The sequence below is a fragment of the Schistocerca piceifrons genome, chromosome 11, assembly GCF_021461385.2.
Source record: "Schistocerca piceifrons isolate TAMUIC-IGC-003096 chromosome 11, iqSchPice1.1, whole genome shotgun sequence".
Classification (NCBI taxonomy): domain Eukaryota; kingdom Metazoa; phylum Arthropoda; class Insecta; order Orthoptera; family Acrididae; genus Schistocerca; species Schistocerca piceifrons.
In genome coordinates this window covers 14,153,120-14,171,604 of record NC_060148.1, presented here as the reverse complement: position 1 = coordinate 14,171,604, position 18,485 = coordinate 14,153,120, and the positions used below count along the sequence as shown (strand labels likewise).

General features: G+C 40.8%; 1 protein-coding gene across 14 annotated transcripts in view; it reads left to right on the top strand.

Moving 5' to 3' along the window:
* Positions 1 to 18,485, top strand: part of LOC124720011 (basement membrane-specific heparan sulfate proteoglycan core protein) — an 801,341-nt gene that overhangs the window by 711,293 nt on the left and 71,563 nt on the right. For all 14 annotated transcript variants that reach the window (XM_047245254.1, XM_047245262.1, XM_047245258.1 and 11 more), the window contains 5 exons: positions 1,126 to 1,344; positions 2,925 to 3,125; positions 11,166 to 11,329; positions 14,883 to 14,979; positions 17,047 to 17,337. In XM_047245254.1, the coding sequence (XP_047101210.1) occupies positions 1,126 to 1,344; positions 2,925 to 3,125; positions 11,166 to 11,329; positions 14,883 to 14,979; positions 17,047 to 17,337 (972 nt within the window). The remainder of the gene's footprint in view (positions 1 to 1,125; positions 1,345 to 2,924; positions 3,126 to 11,165; positions 11,330 to 14,882; positions 14,980 to 17,046; positions 17,338 to 18,485) is intronic.

Sequence of the window (18,485 nt, the reverse complement as noted above, 5' to 3'; positions counted from 1 at the left end):
GTTGTGAGGGTGACATGGTATTAGAAGGTGGAAAGTGTAACATGAGGCTGAAATGAAAATGAAAATAAAAATATATGGGGAGAGATAAAGGTGAACTGGAAAGTAACTGGAGATCTGGTGTGAAAAAGGCGAAAAGGTGTTGGTTACAGCTGGGCTATGTTGGACTTGGGTTGGTAGACAACGATGTGCACAAAGGTTAGGTGGTTGTGTTGCCGCTAAAGGACCGAGAAATTCGGGAAAATTTCGAAAAAACTGCGTGTAATGTATTAAAAGGAGTGGTTTTGTGGTGGCAGATTATGAAAATGAGGCTAACAATTGTCTGATTAAGAAATAATGACGTTAAAACCTGTGGGAAGTGGCTGAAAATTATCAGTGATGTGGGAAAAACTGAAATGGAAATAAAGCGAAAGTTATTAGAAATAGCCGAAATGGTTGTTTAAAAGGTGAAAGGAACTGTTTGTGAACTAGAAACGGTGGATTTTATAGCAGCGGTAGTGTTTATTAAAAGCGGCAAAAAAAATTTTTTTTTGTTATGGTTTGGAAGTGGGTTACGTATTATTGAGTATGTATAGGCGGGATAAAATTATATAGCAGATTACGGTAAAAAGAAGGTGAATACAAAGTGAAAGTACTGGCAAAAACACAAAGAGAAAATAAGACGACAGGAAAGATTTCGAAATGCAACAGTGACAATAACAAACGTAATTGTTGGGTTCAAATTAGTGATATTAATATAATAGAGGGAAACATTCCACGTGGGAAAAATTTATCAAAAAACAAAGATGATGTGACTTATCAAACGAAAGCGCTGGCAGGTCGAAAGACACACAAACAAACACAAACATACACACAAAATTCAAGCTCTCACAACAAACTGTTGCCTCATCAGGAAAGAGGGAAAGACGAAAGGATGTGGGTTTTAAGGGAGAGGGTAAGGAGTCATTCCAATCCCGGGAGTGGAAAGACTTACCTTAGGGGGAAAAAAGGACGGGTATACACTCGCACACACACACATATCCATCCACTTCGTTACACTTAATTTTTATTGTTTGGTCATCACCTCTTACTCAGTTACATGTAATTTTGCAGTCCTTTTCCTAGCTCGGGACTATTTTATGTGAACAGGTGCCGGAAATGACACTTACTATCCTCCATACCCACGGCCGACTCGTCCCTACAGCACCGAGCCACCTTTCGGCCAGGAGACCGGCGCCGAAGGTGAAGGGGGAGTCAAGGAACCGACTCCCAGGCCCGGATACCCGCAGTACCCCGGCCTCACCGTATCCAGCCAGCGTTTTGAGCTGCCGGTCGGCGGTAGTGGCGATCTCCGCTGTTCCCTCTCAGGTACGTCAGAGTATTAGCTGTGCAGTAAGTAGTATAAGTTTGCAAGCAATCAAATGTGAGCTTTGCGTTGTCACTAATTTACTGTGAACCTAAAATGTCACATTTCTACATAACCTAGACCTCGGGCTCTGCTGATGTCGGCTTTGCCAACTCTCAACCAAATTGTCGCCTTTCGAACTAACTTAGACTTTTGGCTACGATACAGTTAAGTCTGTCGTGACAGACTACATTCTAAAACAGCACATAAAGATGCAAATGAATATTGTCACTGTCCTGTTAGGTTTCTGTTTGTGCATGTGGCACATCATCGTAACATTGTGGGATGAACTTGATATTTGGTATCGGTATTGATTGATTGATTTCAACTGGCTCTTATCTTCAACTTCTGCTTGTCTCATAAATGATAGCAGATAACAGAGAATTGCAATTACATTAATATCTTCAGTTTGAGGACTGTTTTAATGCAGCTCTCCACACTAGTTTGTTGCAAGCTTCTTCCTCTCTGCATAACTTCTGCAATCTGCATCCACTTCAGTCTGCTTACTGCCTCTACAATTTTAATCCCCCACACTTCTTTCCATTACCAAATTGATAATTCTTTGATGCCCCAGAATGTGTCCTAATAGCTGATCCCTCATTTTAGCCAAGTTGTGTTACAAATATCTTCTCTTCCCAATTTTATTCAATACCTCTTCACAGTTATGTGATCTACATAGCAAAACTTCAGCATTATTCTATAACACCACACTTCAAAAGCTTCTGTTCTTTTCTTGTCTGAATTGTTTACAATCCAGGTGTCACTTCTAAACAAGGCTTTGCTCCAAGCAAACATCCTGAAACTTAAATTTATATTAATGTTCACAAATTCATCTTTTTCAGACAAGTTTTCCTTGCTGTTGTTAGTCTACATTTTATATTATCTTTACTCTGCCCACCAACAGTTACTTTTTTACCCAGTAGCAAAACTCTTCTATTACATTTAGTTTCTCATTTCGTACTCTAATCTCCTCAGCACCACGTAATTTAATTCAACAGCATTTCATTACTATTGTTTTACCTCTGCTAATACTCTTCTCGTAAACTCTTCGCGAGATACTATCCGTTCCGTTCGAGTGCTCTTCCTAGTCCTCTCTCTGACAGAATTACAGTGACATCAGCAAACATGAAAGTTTTTATTTTTCTGCCCGAACTTTAATTCCCTTCTCAAATTTATTCTCAATTTGCCTTACTTCTTACAAATGGAATAACCTGAGGGATAATCAAATAGATTGTCTTGTTACCTTCTTAATCCTGCTTCCCTTTCATGACCTTCAACTCAAGTAATTGCAGTCATAATTCTACAGAAATCGCGGGTAACCTTTTGCTCCATGTATTTTATACCTGCTACTATTCAAAGAGTGTGTTCAAGTCTACAGTGTCAAAAGCCCTATCTAACCCTGCAAATGTAAGTTTGCCTTTCTTCAGTCTTATCTTCTGCGTTAAGTAGTAGGGGCAGTATTGTCTTACGTTTTTGTACATTTCACTGCGAGGCAAACTCATTTCATTCAATACTGTCAGACTTACCCGCTCCCCATTTGCAGGCCGTGACCCCCAGATCGACCGCATCTTCCTGCGCTGGATACGGCCGGACAACCGCCAGTTACCACGCAACAGCTATGAGCGCGACGGCATCCTGAGCCTGCGCAACGTGCAATATGGGGACGAGGGCGAGTACATCTGCCAGGGTGTCAGCCCCACGGGTCAGACCGTCTTCAGCGCCAGTACCTACGTCGAGCTGATCGGTGAGTTCGGTCCGAATACGTCTGACATACGGGGTGTAACGTAAGAGCTGACTCCCCGTGCATCGAAGAAGCAAGTACACTGGTAAGCCAAAGCATTACGAGCAGTGCCCACTGCTAGACTGTGTGGTGCTGGGTGGCATTGTGGGCACGTGATATACCGTATTTACTCGAATCTAAGCCGCACTTTTTTTCCGGTTTTTGTAATCCAAAAAACCATCTGCGGCTTATAATCGAGTGCAAAGTCAGCGGAAATTCTGAAAAAAAGTTGGTGGGTGCCGCCACAACTTACTTCTGCCGTCGAATATAGGTAGTGCTACATAGGCATGCTTTGTAGACACAAAGATAAATACTGGCGCCAAAACCTCTGCGTCAGTAAATAAATTTAAAAAAAAGGGTGGAAGACGAGCTATTTTCAATGTACTACGAAAATCCGACTGGCAAGACTGTTTGGGATGTTTGTCAATATGGCCAACTCTACATTCTGAATTTTTTCCTATCTGTGAGAAGAGATGGTTGCTATAATAGGAACTTTTATAAATTGTGAATCACATGCAGTATTCTCGTCATCATAAGAATAATAAGCATATAAACATCTTGCCATGTATTGTTTCATGTTTGCTGCTATCTCATTTAAATCCGGTCTGCCTAATAAACTACGAAACTAGAGTGAGACAACAGCAAACGCGGAAGAATAAAAAAATCATGTCATGTTTATATTCATATTATTCTTATGCTTAATAGTGATACAGTCAGAAATGAAGCACGGCAATTGACTAGATTTTTAAATCTAAGATGACTAATTTCAGTGCAGAATGTAATGTACTAAAGAGGCGCCTGCAAAGATTTTCAAACGGAGAAAAATTTTCGCTAAACTCTCGTTCAGAACATCTTCTATCATACGCAGTCTATTATTTGGTTCTTGTTGATCATTGTCAAAGAAAGCAGCAGTGTAAGTAACAACAAATAGCAGTTTCTTCCCATTGTTTCGCTAATGAGACGATTCCTTTTAAAAAAGAAAAGAAAAAAAAAAAGGCGGCGGTAGCGCGCACAAAAGCAAGCCATGCCGCGAGCGGCGACAGGCCGTAAACACGCACTATCAGAATGCGACAAACAATGCATGACACAGTACAGTAACGCATTTTCAGCTTAGAGTGACGTAAAAACCTTTAACAAAGAAAACTGCGCTTATCAGATCAAAGAAAAATAAGCTATCAGTTCAAACCAGACGAAGCATGTGGAAAAGGAAGGGTACCCGTATAAATACGGACGGAGCGCCTGACGCATAGCAATGGCTACCTGGTAAAACCAGGTGCGGCTTAGATTCGGGAAAATATTTTTTCCTTGATTTCGAGTCTCATTTTTCAGGTGCGGCTTAGATTCGAGTGCGGCTTAGATTCGAGTAAATACGGTAGTAAGGGAAGTACACAAGCAGATCAGAGATAATAGTGGAAGTCATTGTTGCGACAGTATGGAGCGTAAATGGGGAAATTAGTGACAGTGACTCAGTGAAAGGCAGAATGTAAGTTTTGACATCATTGAGGAACTTCATTGATCGTGCTTAATATTTTAATAATAAAAAGCAGTCCATGTTGCGATAAAATATTTATTTGAAATTACAGTAACTGGTTTTGGTCTATACGACAATCTTCAGACCGGAGGTTCCAGATCACCTTAGTAGCCGTTTCTTGGAAATGCATGTGGCAACTATTGGTACCATGGCAATCTGGACTGCTTGTTATTATTTAAAAAGGGCAGAATGTTATGACTAGATCACCTTAGTAGCCGTTTCTTGGAAATGCATGTGGCAACTATTGGTACCATGGAAATCTGGACTGCTTGTTATTATTTAAAAAGGGCAGAATGTTATGACTTTGCATCTGGGATGAGTACCTCTCAATTAATGAAACTGGTTGTCTGTTCACATACTACCGTTGTAATCATGACGTACTACTGTCGTAAGTATCTGTGAGAAGTGGTTGAAGCACAGTAAAACTGCAAAGGGGAAGCAAAATGGCAGACACTCATGTCATCACAGAACAGGGGAGTTCAGAGTCTTGCCTGCACTGTGAAGCAGGATAAGAGGCAATCTGTAGCTGATCCGGTGACATAGTTTCTTGCTGATGCAGGTACAAGTGTTTCAGAGCACACCATTCAGTGCAAATTGCTGAACGTGGTGCTTGCTGCATACACTATTATCACCAAAAGTATCTGGACACCTGGCCAAAAATGGCTTACAAGTTCGTGGCGCCCCCAATCGGTAATAATGGAATTCGGTATGGTGTTGGCCCACCCTTAGCCTTGATGACAGCTTCCACTTTCACAAGCATACGTTCAGTCATGTGCTGGAAGGGTTTTTGAGGAATGGCAGCCCATTCTTCACAGAGTGCTGCACTGAGGAGAGGTATCGATGTCAGTCGGTCAGGCCTGGCATGAAGTCAGCATCCCAAAGGTGCTCTATAGGATTCAAGTCAGGACTATGTGCAGGCCAGTCCATTACAGGGATGCTATTGTCGTGTAACCACTCCACCACAGGCCGTGCATTATGACCAGGTGCTAGATCGTGTTGAAAGCTGCAATCGCAATCCCAGAATAGCTCTTTAACAGTGGGAAGCAAGAAGGAGCTTAAAACATCAATGTAGGCCTGTACTGTGACAGTGCCATGCAAAACAAGAAATGCAAGCACCCTCCATGAAAAACACGACCACACCATAAGACCACCAGCTCCGAATTTTTCTGTTGGCACTACAAGCACTGGCAGATGTCGTTCACCAGGCATTTGCCATACCCACAGCGTGCCGTCGGATCACCACATTGTGTACCGTGATTCTTCACTCCACACAACGTTTTTGCACTGTTCAATCGTCCAATGTTTACGCTCCTTACACCGAGCGAGGCATCATTTTGCATTTACCGGTGTGCTATCAATGACATTGCAGCAACTGTAGCAACATTGGTTAATAAAGTACAAAAGACTGGTAAAATAGGTAGGAAGCTCAACATGTCCACTAAGTTAGATAAAGAAGCAGCTGTGTCCCATGTTAAAGAGGAACTCGAAACATTTATGTCTGAGCAGCAGCAAGTAGTGGAAATGTGGCCAAAGAAAAAAACAATCTACCATGCACTAGATGGATAATGTACATAGTTCATGCCCCTCTATCATGTACAGTCACTGCATAGAAACTTACAAAGAAATAGGGACTATTGGGTAATAAGTGTAAAACAAAGCATAGGCTGTAGATAAAGAATGTTGAACGAAACCTGTTAGGCTGTTAAGAGGACAATATGGACGCTTTCAACAACTACCATAGCAGAATATTGTCAAAAATTCTTTCCCAAAACCCAAAAAAATTCTGATCGTATGTAAAGGCTGCTATAGAGACCAAAATTAGTGTCAAACACTCGTGGACAAAACTGAGGCTGAAATTGAGAAAAGCAAAGCAAAAGCAGAAATGCTTAACTCCATTTCCAAATGATCGTTTACAAAGGAACATAGATAGGTATTGCCCCATTTAAATTCCTGCACTAGTGCAAAGATGAGTGATACAGATACTGGTGTATGTGGCATTGACCAACAGCTAAAACCATAAAAATTGAACAAAGCTCCAGGGCGTGATGGTACCCTATCAGCTGCATTTTCACCATAATAAACTGTAGATACCTCAAACTAAAAACTGTCCCTTGTGGTTGGAAGAAAGAACAAGCCAAACCCATTTACAAAATGAATATCAGGAGTGATCCACAAAACAACCATCCAATGTCCGTTTGTTGTAGAATCCTGAGCTCAAACATAATGAGCTCATTCTTCCCCAAAAACATCACTTGTGTGAAACACAGTGCACTTTTTTTCCCATATGATGTCCTGAAAGCCATAGATCATGCAGTCAAGTAGACACAGTGTTTCTTGATTCCCATCACAAACTGTTCTATTATGTACGTATCTATCCAGTGCACGGTTAGTAGAAAAGTAATGTTTATTAATATCATAAGGGTATAATCAGGTATCAAACAACATTGCTGACTGGGTTGAGGAATTATGCACCTCCATAGTAGAACCTTCCTTTATTCCTCATTGGCAAAACAACACAACTGGCAAGAACATAAATGAATGTCTATTTTCATCATTAGTTCAGCTTCTAAGGTGGCCATTGACAATAGTTTCATTTAGGCAAGGGTTCTTTGTGGACTAAAAAGTTCTTTCAGGAAAACGTTTCATGAGCTGTAGAATGCCCGTTGACAACAAGCAATTATTTTGATCAAGTTATGACTCACTGCTGAATGAAAATCGGGTAGATTTTAACAGCTGGTGTGCTCAAGCTTTCCAACTTATCTCTATGAATGGAAAGCCGAATTTTTAATTCCATCTCCATTTACATGACCATCTGTGAAACACTGGGCGAGAGAGCGTTATAAAGATCCTCAACAAACCCCAGTAGCAGACACAAAAAAAAAGCCACTGTGCACCACAGAGAGATTTACTGTTGAAACTTCAGCACCGTGTAGATTCCAACAAGAGTTGGGGGGGAGGGGGGGGGGGGGGGAGCATATTACTTCCTCCCACATAGGTCTTGCGAAATGATCAGGATGAGAACATTATAGAAATTAGATGTCACGTGTAGCTTTACCAACTATGAGGGTTGTCTGTAAAATAAGGTTCCCGTGGCACTACAGTCCTGAAAAGAGCTGTTACGGTGGATCCTGTGATTCTGTAGTGTACCTCTGTTCCCCCAGTCCGAATCCCCTCCCTAGCGAGCTGCCTGCAGAGCTCAGTCTTGGCTTGGCATCCGTACGTGACGGATCTCCCCCTCGCTTAGCCCGCCAGGTGTGAGCTGTGCTCGGTGATCCATTTCCTGTCTGCAAAAAACATTGCGCCGGCAGAAATCCATTCCCAGCTGTGCGAAATCTATGGAGACAAGTGTATGAGCATACAACACGTGCGCAAATGGTGCAGAGAGTTCAAGAAAGGGCGTACTGACGTCCACGATGAGGAGTGTTCTGGACGGCCATCTGTTTCTGACGAAACAATCGCAAAAGTGGAGGCAGCGGTCCACTCAGATCGAAGAGTGACGGTTCGTGAGCTTTCCGAAATGATTCCTGATGTCAGCAAAACCCAAAACCTCTGTTGACAAGATTTTGATGGAGCATCTAGGGTATGCTAAGGTTTCTGCGAGGTGGGTGCCGAGAATGTTGACCGAAGACCACAAACGTCAACGTGTTGAAGCGGCCGAAGAATCACAGAACTCGTCCCGAGGAATACCTCGACTCCATTGTCACTGCAGACGAGACTTGGGTGCACTACTGAAAACCCGAAACCAAAGAACAGTACAAACAATGGAAGCACCCAGAGTCGCCGAGATCGCAAAAATTCAAACGCAAAGTTTCGGAAAAGTGATGGCAACAGTGTTTTGGGACAGGAAGGGGGTATTGTTGTGAGAGTTCTTGCCTACTGGTACAACAATCAACACAGCCAGGTACTGCGAGACACTGCAAAAATTGCGCCGTGCAATTCAAACCGAGAGGAGTGGTTTGCTGTCCGAGGGGGTGTGTTTGCATCAGGATAACGCTCAACCGTACACTGCTAAAGCCACCAATGAGCTCATCACAAAACCTGGATGGGGTATTGTCAAACACCCACCCTACAGTGTGGACTTAGCCCCCAAGTGACTACCATATCTTCCCTGACATGAAGAAAAGCTTTGGCGGAACGCATTTTGGCGACAGAGAAGAGCTGGAAGAAGCGGTTCTCAGGTATCTGCGCGGCTTGGCGGCAGATTTTTTTGACTCGGGCATTCAAAAGCTCGTACACTGCATGCAAAAATGTGTTGACCTCAGTGGCGACTATGTAGAAAAATAGGTTATAGTCTGAAATTTCCAAAAATGCACGCATTCGTGAAATAAACATGTTTTACACTGTGAAAAAAAAAATTGGGAACCTTATTTTACAGACACCCCTCGTATTATTTTCCTCGCACGCCATTTGTGAATCGAACAGGAAATATAAGATGGTTTGTAAACTGTAAATGTAGACGTAGATAATTACCAGTCTGTTATGTGAAGCAGCATTACGTACTATTTGTACATGAGTCTGTTTGTACATGAGTGTCAGCTACAATTAAATTTCTTCTCTCTGTTTCCTGCTTGCTTACTGGAAAGGCAAGAAATGCCCTTTGAAGGAAAGAGGTAACATTTATTACTAGTGTTTGTGTATCTAGTGGGTTATGTAGTGCATTGCAAAACACTGAATATATGTTTTGCAGTTGAGAAGATTAAAAATATAGCTCACACTGCGAGATAATATTATTTAGCAGTAATCAGTAATATGTGTTGAATGCGTATCACAAACAGTAATTGTAAAAGGATGTAGATGGTAGTTTTAAGGATGTTATTTTATGTTTGCTGTCATAATTTACAGTATTAATCACACATAAGGGATACGGATTTCATGTGGGTCTTAGTGAAAATTACATTGTTACCCTCTTGTGTGTTATAAAGCATTGTTGAATAAGACACAATATTGCAAACATGAAAAAGTTATAATTTGTTTATTTTTTAATTGCTATGATTTTCACAAATAGGATACAGAAAAACCTCTTGTGTGTGTGTGTGTGTGTGTAATACCAAAAGATGGTGAAATGCAGCACCCACTGCTACAAATGGAACGGTTTATATTTTGTATCACATCCACCATCCAGAAGTGTACATTAGCCCTTTGCATGTAGTATTTAATTCGCAATTGAAAAGAGGTAGCAACGAAAAATATGAGAATTAATCATCCACTGTACAGTAGTTTGATGTTACTTAAGCAAAAGATATCAAAAATCTTAAATACTCTGTTTGTCTGATTATTACATATGTACATATCTGATAGTTTTAAAATGACTGGAGACGAAATTGAAATAGTAGATTTTATAAATTAATATTTTTAACATTCAAAGATCAGAGTGCTGTTTTGTTATTAGTATGTGATAAAAGTGTATTTAATGTCACGGTTTTTGAGAGGAAAATTAATTTATGAAACTTCTTTAAAAGCACAAGACAGAAATTGCAAGTACTGCTTAACAGGAAAAAATTGTAGTACCAGCTTTCAGAAGTTGTATATTCCTGTCTGTCCTGTAGAGATGAGTCTGTCTCCGCCTGGTGTTCATGTGATCTTCCTGTCTTTTTCCTGTCTTCCCTAACCTTTTTATTACATCTAATATAAATAATTTAACATAATTGTCTTAATACAAAATTATTATGTCCAGGAAGTGGTAAAGACCAGGGGTTCCAATACTTTGTGCTGACACAATACTTTGAGAGTCCTGGTACTTTGATAGAACAGTTTGGTTATTTTGAAGGTTAATAATAAATTTTAAAAATGAGAAAAACTGGTTTTTCAGTGAAAGCTTTAATTGTAAATTGTAAGAAATAACACAGAAGTCATACTGAAATTAAATAATAATAATATTGTCAAAATGGAAAAAAGTGCCATGTTATTAACAGTTTTTCATGGAGCACTTATTCTCTTCCCGCAGAACACTAGTGTTTCATTGAACACAGTTTGAGAAATCCTGTTGCTTGACAATAGCGTGGGAGAGGTCTGTCCAATTAGTTGTAAAGTGTTACTCTCTAATTGAATATTTTGCAAATTAGGCAATCTGGCTAAGGAAATATAAACAACAGTGCAAAACTTCAATTGACTACTTTAGTATTCAGCCGAGCGAGCGCTGGAAGATGCGAAAGCTGACTCATTACGAAGACAGAGTTCCCGTATAGTAGGTATGTGAGATGAAGTATTGACCGACAGAGCATTGACACCACAACACTCGGAGGAGACAGTGGGCGTGCGTGAGTGACTTTTGTGTGTGTTTGGGAGAGAGAGAGAGATCTACATCTGATGAAGGACATAGTGTGATAGCTGACAGTATCTAGCACTCTTCTTTCTATGTGTCTGCCCCCAGTGCCTTTCTTTGTCATGTAGCGATCTGTTCCTTTCGTATTATTTATCTCCTGTGTCAGATATGTGTTGTGCGGAACTAACTCCTATGTTCCGATACACTGCAGAGCTGCCACGGATCCGGTTAGAGCCGGAGCACCAGGTGGTGAGGCCGGGTGACTCCGCACGCATCGAGTGCTCTGTGGTTGGCACGCCGCCCATCGACATCAGGTGGCAGGCCGTGGGTCGTGGACTGCCCCCCTCCGTCACGACGTCCGGCGGCGTTCTTCAGGTGCGTCCCGACACTTCGAAAATTTACTCGCCCGCTTTTACGCTCCTATGTAGTCCCCTTCCCGTTAATTTTTGTTCACAGACGGAATACGATTTAAAGTTATTTTGAAATTAGTTTCGAACGACACCATCTGGGTACATTTTCGTATTTATGTGGGTTTATTAACATCATTAATTGTGAAGATCGTCGGCTGTACATTAATATTCTAATATTCGTAGACTTCATTTTACAGGGCAGCACATTCACAAAGAAAATGCAATAATCGACGCCTTTATTAAACGCACGACAAGTTTTGTAATCTAAATTACTTCATCAGATGCATATCTGAAGAAAGAGACCAAAAACAACATTGTGCAAAGACCGTATGACAGCGGTAAAAAGTGTCAGCAAGACTGAATACTTACATTATAGTGGCCAAGTCCTTTCTTTAAAATTTAGGAAATTTCACGAAAAGTGATAGTCGTGGATTAAAACAGGGCAACAAAACTGGAACCTGTGAACAAATGAAACTAGAGAAAAGGTTATAAAAAGCACCGGGGGGAGGAAGGAGACGAAGTATAATGTATAGAGCAAATAGTGCCTTAGCTGACACAACCCCAGGACGGAACACCGACTGCCATACACGAACTGACAAGATATCAAAATGTAGGCCCCGAGGAAAGGGTCACGTAAGCAGAATTGTAAATAACATCCAATAAACTTTAAAAGAAACAGTTGAGAACCAGGTGTACAAAACTCAACGTATTAGTAAAGATAGCAAGTGTCAACTTGAATAACTCCTACACATCAGTATAAAGGTGTAGAACTTTTTTTTATCATTGTGATCTTTGAACAATATTGTTTACAGTCTCTTTCTTCTTTTTATTCATGTTTGCATGTGATGGTGTAATATAAATTACAAAATCAGTCCCTGTTTGCAACAGCTGCAGCAGGTTTTATTGAACATGCGAAAGTTTGGCTGTGGATGCCTGTCCAATAGTGTCATGAGGGGAAAGCAGTTTATGGCTCGCTAAATATTTAACACATTAACTCATTTGTAAAGTAATCAGTTGTTTGAAAGGTTTTTTATAAATGAGAGTTTGATTCTTTAAAGAATTGGGAACGGCTCGGTTACCATCGATTACTGAACACTGACTGGCTAAATGAACAAATTGTCTAACGTGTAACGCAGAAACTGCACTCTTTGAATGCTAGCTGCTAACTTGGAGACATACAAGTATACATAATGACTACAGGATGCAGACTGGTTGTGGAGCTTCCCACAATCCCTATTTAAAGATAGACATAGGATGGAAAATACAAAATGTTAAAATACATAACTTCTGCATATTAGATACTCATGCAGGAGATAGTCTACTATTCACATTAGGTAAAGAATTTATTTTGATTAGTAACTAGCCCAATGTCATTGAATTGATACAATTGATGGATCTGCATTGTGATGCAAAGTTTTAGCATACGCTGGGATTTCCAAAACACATGCAGAGAATTTTCTGGAAGCTGTAATTTTCTAATTGAAATATTTACGAGCTAAAATGCTATTCCAGAAGAGTTACACTTTTTGGAATCAGAATAATAGGCCTATGAGGCAACAGCACTGAAATTTTGAAAAGATTATTACTTTGAGGATCGAACTGAATCGAAAACTGTAATTTAGACTAAAAACAATTTCTGAATTACATAATTTTCAAAAAAGAGGGCTATTTTTATTGTTAAAGAAAGGCCACAATAAGGCCCATCAACTAAGGTATATCAACAAACATGGCTGAATTTTGAAGTGCACATTTTTCCCAATGTCACTGTTTAAATAATGTCTTTCGGCTTAAAGATGTAATTCTTCGTCGTTTGTGAACCATTAACGCCAAATGGCGTCCGATCGGGAAAAGCGACCACTCTACTGCTTGGGAGAAGTGTGGCCGAAGTGGAGACTTTTCCCATCCGTTCATTTCTAATCAGTTTACCCTAATAAGAATTAGTTACTTCCGTACGTCACACATAATATTAAAGACTGACCTCTAAATCCATTCACGTACAAAGCTATCATCAGGCTGCAGCCTCAGGTAAAATGTGTCAAGCTGCATTGTAAAATTATATAACAACATGTGTGTCAAAAGCTTGACAAGTCTTTGTGACTTATATTCTATGAGGTTTCGAGAGTGTAGCCAGATTACGTTAACTTCTTACTGCAATGTTTCGGCTGCAACCATTCAGCCATCTTCAGGTGTCCACCAATGGACACTGCTAAAATTTGGCGCAGGGACGCATGCGCGTTGGCGGCCATCACAGGAGCATTTTCTGTCAAAGTCCGCACCCTCTGCAAATACTGTTCCATCTGTGGCGTGCAGTTGCATGCGTAAAGATGAAACTACGTGTCCGCCCTCTGTCGGAATGTGCACTCGTGGCACTGAAAACAAATCTAAGATGTCATTATGAATAAAATGCTTTCTCTCAGAAGTAAGTTGAAAGCTGCTGTCACAACTTATAAGATCTTGTGCTAGATGTATTATTTCCACAGATTCTTTAATTACTGAATCCCAAAAGGATCTCACAAGGTGCAAGATTTTTGTGGCAGAATAATCCACAGAGTATCCTGTAGTAAAACGATGTTTAGCTGTGGCCAACTCACTGGGCTGTAAAAGGCAAGGGTAGCTCACATATTCATCGCACCTTTCACGTATTGTGCGTATCGTCTGACCTATGTAAGCTTTGCCACACGGGGAAGGAATTTTGTAAATTTTTGCCTTACACAATCCCAGATCATCCTTTACCAAACCGAGAAGAACAAAAAACCTTTGACAGTCAAAAGGTTGCTGATGTATGGAAGGATCACCCTGGACTTGAATGGCTCCTTATCTTCATGATGTTGTGGGTGGTCAAGTTTCTTCCTCCTTTGTGCTGTATTAATCATATGTGGAGAGTAATTGTTATCTTTGAACATTAACTGTAGATGTTCTAGTTCCTTTGTAAGGCTGTCTCCAACATAAACAGTATGTGCCCGGTGCGCCAATGTTCCTGTGAATATGTAGTCTCATACGTCACAGTTATAAATTTGATTATAGTGGCCGTCAAGGGCTATATATATCCACACAGATTGGAACATCGGCAGTGTAAGGAAAAGATAGATTGCTATTTACTGTAAACATGACACATTGAGTTACAGAAAGCGTGACTAAAAGACACTTATACAATAGCTTTTGGCCACAACCTTCATCGAAAAGGAACCACAGACAGTCATTCACCAAGCAAGCACACCTCACGCACACACGATCATCTTCTCCGGCAGATCGGACTGGCATTAATGTGTAAGTATTTTTAGTTGTGCCTGTCTACAAATTAATGTGTCATCTTTACAATAAGTAGCACTCTACCTTTTCCTTGCACTGTGTATGTTCATTGGCCCCCATTTTCAACTTCGTCATATATTCAGTGTTTCATTCCTACTCTGTACCTACTGAACCTCCTGACAGTTAACTATTGTAGTATTCTTGCTGTATCTGCTACTGCTGTCACAAGAACAAATGCAATGAGTAAACAAATGTCCATTCCTTTACAGTTCCAGGGCATCACTGTCGCTGATACGGGACGCTACATCTGTTTAGCAACCAACAGATACGGACAGGCAGAAGGTGCCGCAGAAGTGATTGTCGAAGGTAAGTTTTTGCAACGTGTTCTGCTCTCTGTCCTGTGGAGATGCTGACAAGACGATTACCAGTCAGAATCAGTAATATTGAATTTAACCCTGGTGTTTTCTTTTTTTAAACTTTCCCAGCACAAATCTACGTTACTAAATGGTTAGCTAGAGGCACAATCCCAGTTGCAGGTTGGCTTCCAGGTGCAAAAAATTGATTTTCAATATTTCTTACAATTATTGATAGAACTCAAAAATGCTGTCATAATCTTATTTTAAAAGTTTAACAGAAATAATACAGTTAGAAACTTTGCAAATGTCTCGAAGCAGCTTAAATTCGTCCTCACACAATGCAGGGCAGGTAATGTCGATGTGGACACACACGGGCAAACCGGCCTCACAAGTGACAGCGGGATGAGCTAGTTAATGTGATTTGTGACTGCGGCACTCTCCAGCATCAACTGTCAGCTGTATCTGGCTCCGAAAACACAGAGTGTTTATGAAAATGGATGTGTGTGAAATTCCTGCATTAGCTTTATTAAAACACACATTTCTTCTCTTGTCCATATGCTAGTCATGTTGCTCTATCTGTAGTGTACGTAAATAAAAACGTCAGTATCCGTGAGCATGTCATAAGACCAAAAATAAAAAAATTCTGTGTCCAGTCAGTAAGGACATCAGCTTATAATACTTCACAAAATTGGACACACTCACTCCTGTGAGTGAATGCACTTATATTTACACAACATCGAATATTGCAGAAAATATTTCTATTAATTTAATAAGAAACTCTCACGACCTTTTAGAAAACGTGGAGATGAAAAACAAAATTTACCTACAGCAAGACACAAACCCACCACACATTATTTCATAACTCGGTGCCTCTACCAACTGTGCCACTTTGAACATCTATTACAAATGACATTTTATTTTACAATATACTGGAGGCTTTAATGGCTGATTTTGTTATTAATTGACATTTAATTATAACGAAATCCTGCCAAGACCGAAGCGTTTTTGATGAACCCTCAATGCGCCATTGCCTTAAAATGGCTGCTTTCGTATCACGTGTTATAACGTGAAAATAACTAAATATAAAAATTCTTTAATTGCCAGTATGACATTCCCTGTCATTTTGTTACATCAGATTGTACCGACAATGACACTTTTTCGAGAGTTCCTCAATTTGCGTAGAAACGGCATAGATTTGTTGGGTATAAGTTACAAACTGAAAACGACAAATACAGTATGGTATCTCACAATTTCTGCTTGTGATGCAGGGAGCATCTTTGCCTCTTATTGGCTCTACCTTTCATAGCACCTTGAAGTAATACCGCAGAAGTTATTTCGTGTTTCATGTGAGGTAATGGCTCCTCATCATGAAACAACAAGAAATGACATCACAAAAATTGTACAGCTCCATGCCATTACTAGCTAGCTCTTCCCATGTGAGGATGGCTTAACACACGGTGTGCAAATTACCCACACTATATTCACCCGGTATTTGTGAATGACAACATTCAGCGACTTGTGACAAACTTTCCACGTAATTTCAAACCGTTACAAAACTTTTCTTGCTGAAATGCCCCACAAAACAATGAAAAGAAAAAAATTTTATGCTCACTACATTTATGTCTCTTCACGCAGTAAAACTGCATAATCCTGTGTGACATTTTAATTTGTTACTTGTTTACTCCTAACTCTCTCTATTCAAAACCCATTTTGCTGAGAGTATCCACATATACCACTGCATGTACTTGCAAAATTACGTACAACACCCAGTTCAGGAGATATGACATCATAAGCATTGAGATGCATCAAAAACTAGCTTTCACTTAAAACAGAACCCAGACTGTGCTCATCCAGTGTTTGATAATGAGAGCACTTTGTGATTTATGACAAACTTTAAACATAATTTCAAACTTTCTCCAAAATTTTTCTTGCTTGTACGCTTAACATCAAATTTAACATGTTAACTCATTTGCAATGTAAACAGATGTTCGAAGCTGTTTTAGACGTGGGGGTTCGATTCTTTAAAGAATTAGGGTTTTAACGTTTTAAAGTACTTACATCTCTTCGGATCTTCCAGACTACGAGTCGCGCCCACCAGTAACTTCCCCGGTCCAGCGCGACCAGACGGCAAACGTGGGCAGCCGCGTAGAGCTGCAGTGCCGGGTGTCGCAGATTGCGGACAGGGGAGCCTCGTACAGCTGGACGCGCTACGACCGTCGCCCACTGCCGCCCACGTCGACACGCAGAGGGGACACCCTGGTGCTCAACGACGTCCGGCCCGAGGACTCGGGTCGCTACGTGTGCACCGTGACCGAGGCCTACCCCGGCAACCGCCAGTTCTCCGAGTACATCGACCTGCGTGTCGAGCGTGAGTGACGTGCCTCGCCGCCCAGTAGAGTTCTCCCTCACCCTAATAGCTGTTCGTTTGTGAGTGGGCGAGCTCTCATTTCGGCACCCATAAGTCCAGTGGTGGCTCCTGTCTACTCCCTCGGTCACTCACGTGTGCACTTCGTCCACTTAGCTATTAACGCTGCATCACAGTGTCGAACTGGCCAGTGTCCGAGATGTGGCAGTTGCCTAGTGGTGTTCACAGGTTCGCTGCTTAAGTATTACATTGTCAGCAGCCTGCTGCAAGTTAGTGTATAGTAACTGCACAGTCACTGTGAATGAGATGTTGCACATCTACGTTTACAACTCTGAGCCACAAGCCGTCTCATAATGTTCCATCTGCAAGTGCTGTTGTGGACAGTCAGTAAACCCCGTGTGAGTTCTACTTCTCTAATGTTTTCACTGTATTGATTTCTTTGCACGTATGTGAAAGGAAGTAATATGTTGCGTGGCACTTCCCAGAATGTACACTCTCAGAGTTTTACAGTAAATCTCTTTGCAACCCTGATGCCTCTTTCGTAGTGGCAGTACTTGAGAATGGGTCCACTTGATAGGTGATACACCCCAAAATTCTTCCAGTAACCTGTAGGCAGCCATTCACCTTCCCTACATGCTCATCCCATTATGTACATTTTGCAACTTCATACCTAGTTATTTAACCAGTATGAGTGACAAGGGGAGGGTCCTCAGGTGTGGGATCAGCTTTATGAACCATCTGTATGGCAGTGCAGGTACTAAGTACAGCCATTCACCTAATGGATGCCCTTTTGAAAGTAATCTCAGAAAAGAATTTTGTTTGATGCACTAGAGCCTTAGAAATAGCAATGTTATTGAGATCGTTGGTGTAGCTTAGTGGTTAAGATACATTCCTCTTGTCAGGCGCTTCTAAATTTTTGTTTCTAAACATTTATTCAAATTACTTCAATCATTATTTTTCATTTAAATAATTGGTTTAAATGTAATTTTTTAAATTTCTAATCCTTTGCCCTGTCAGTTTAATCATCAAATATATATATATGATGTGACTTACCAAACGAAAGCGCTGGCACGTCGATAGACACACAAACATACACACAAAATTCTAGCTTTCGCAACCAGCGGTTGCTTCGTCAGGAAAGAGGGAAGGAG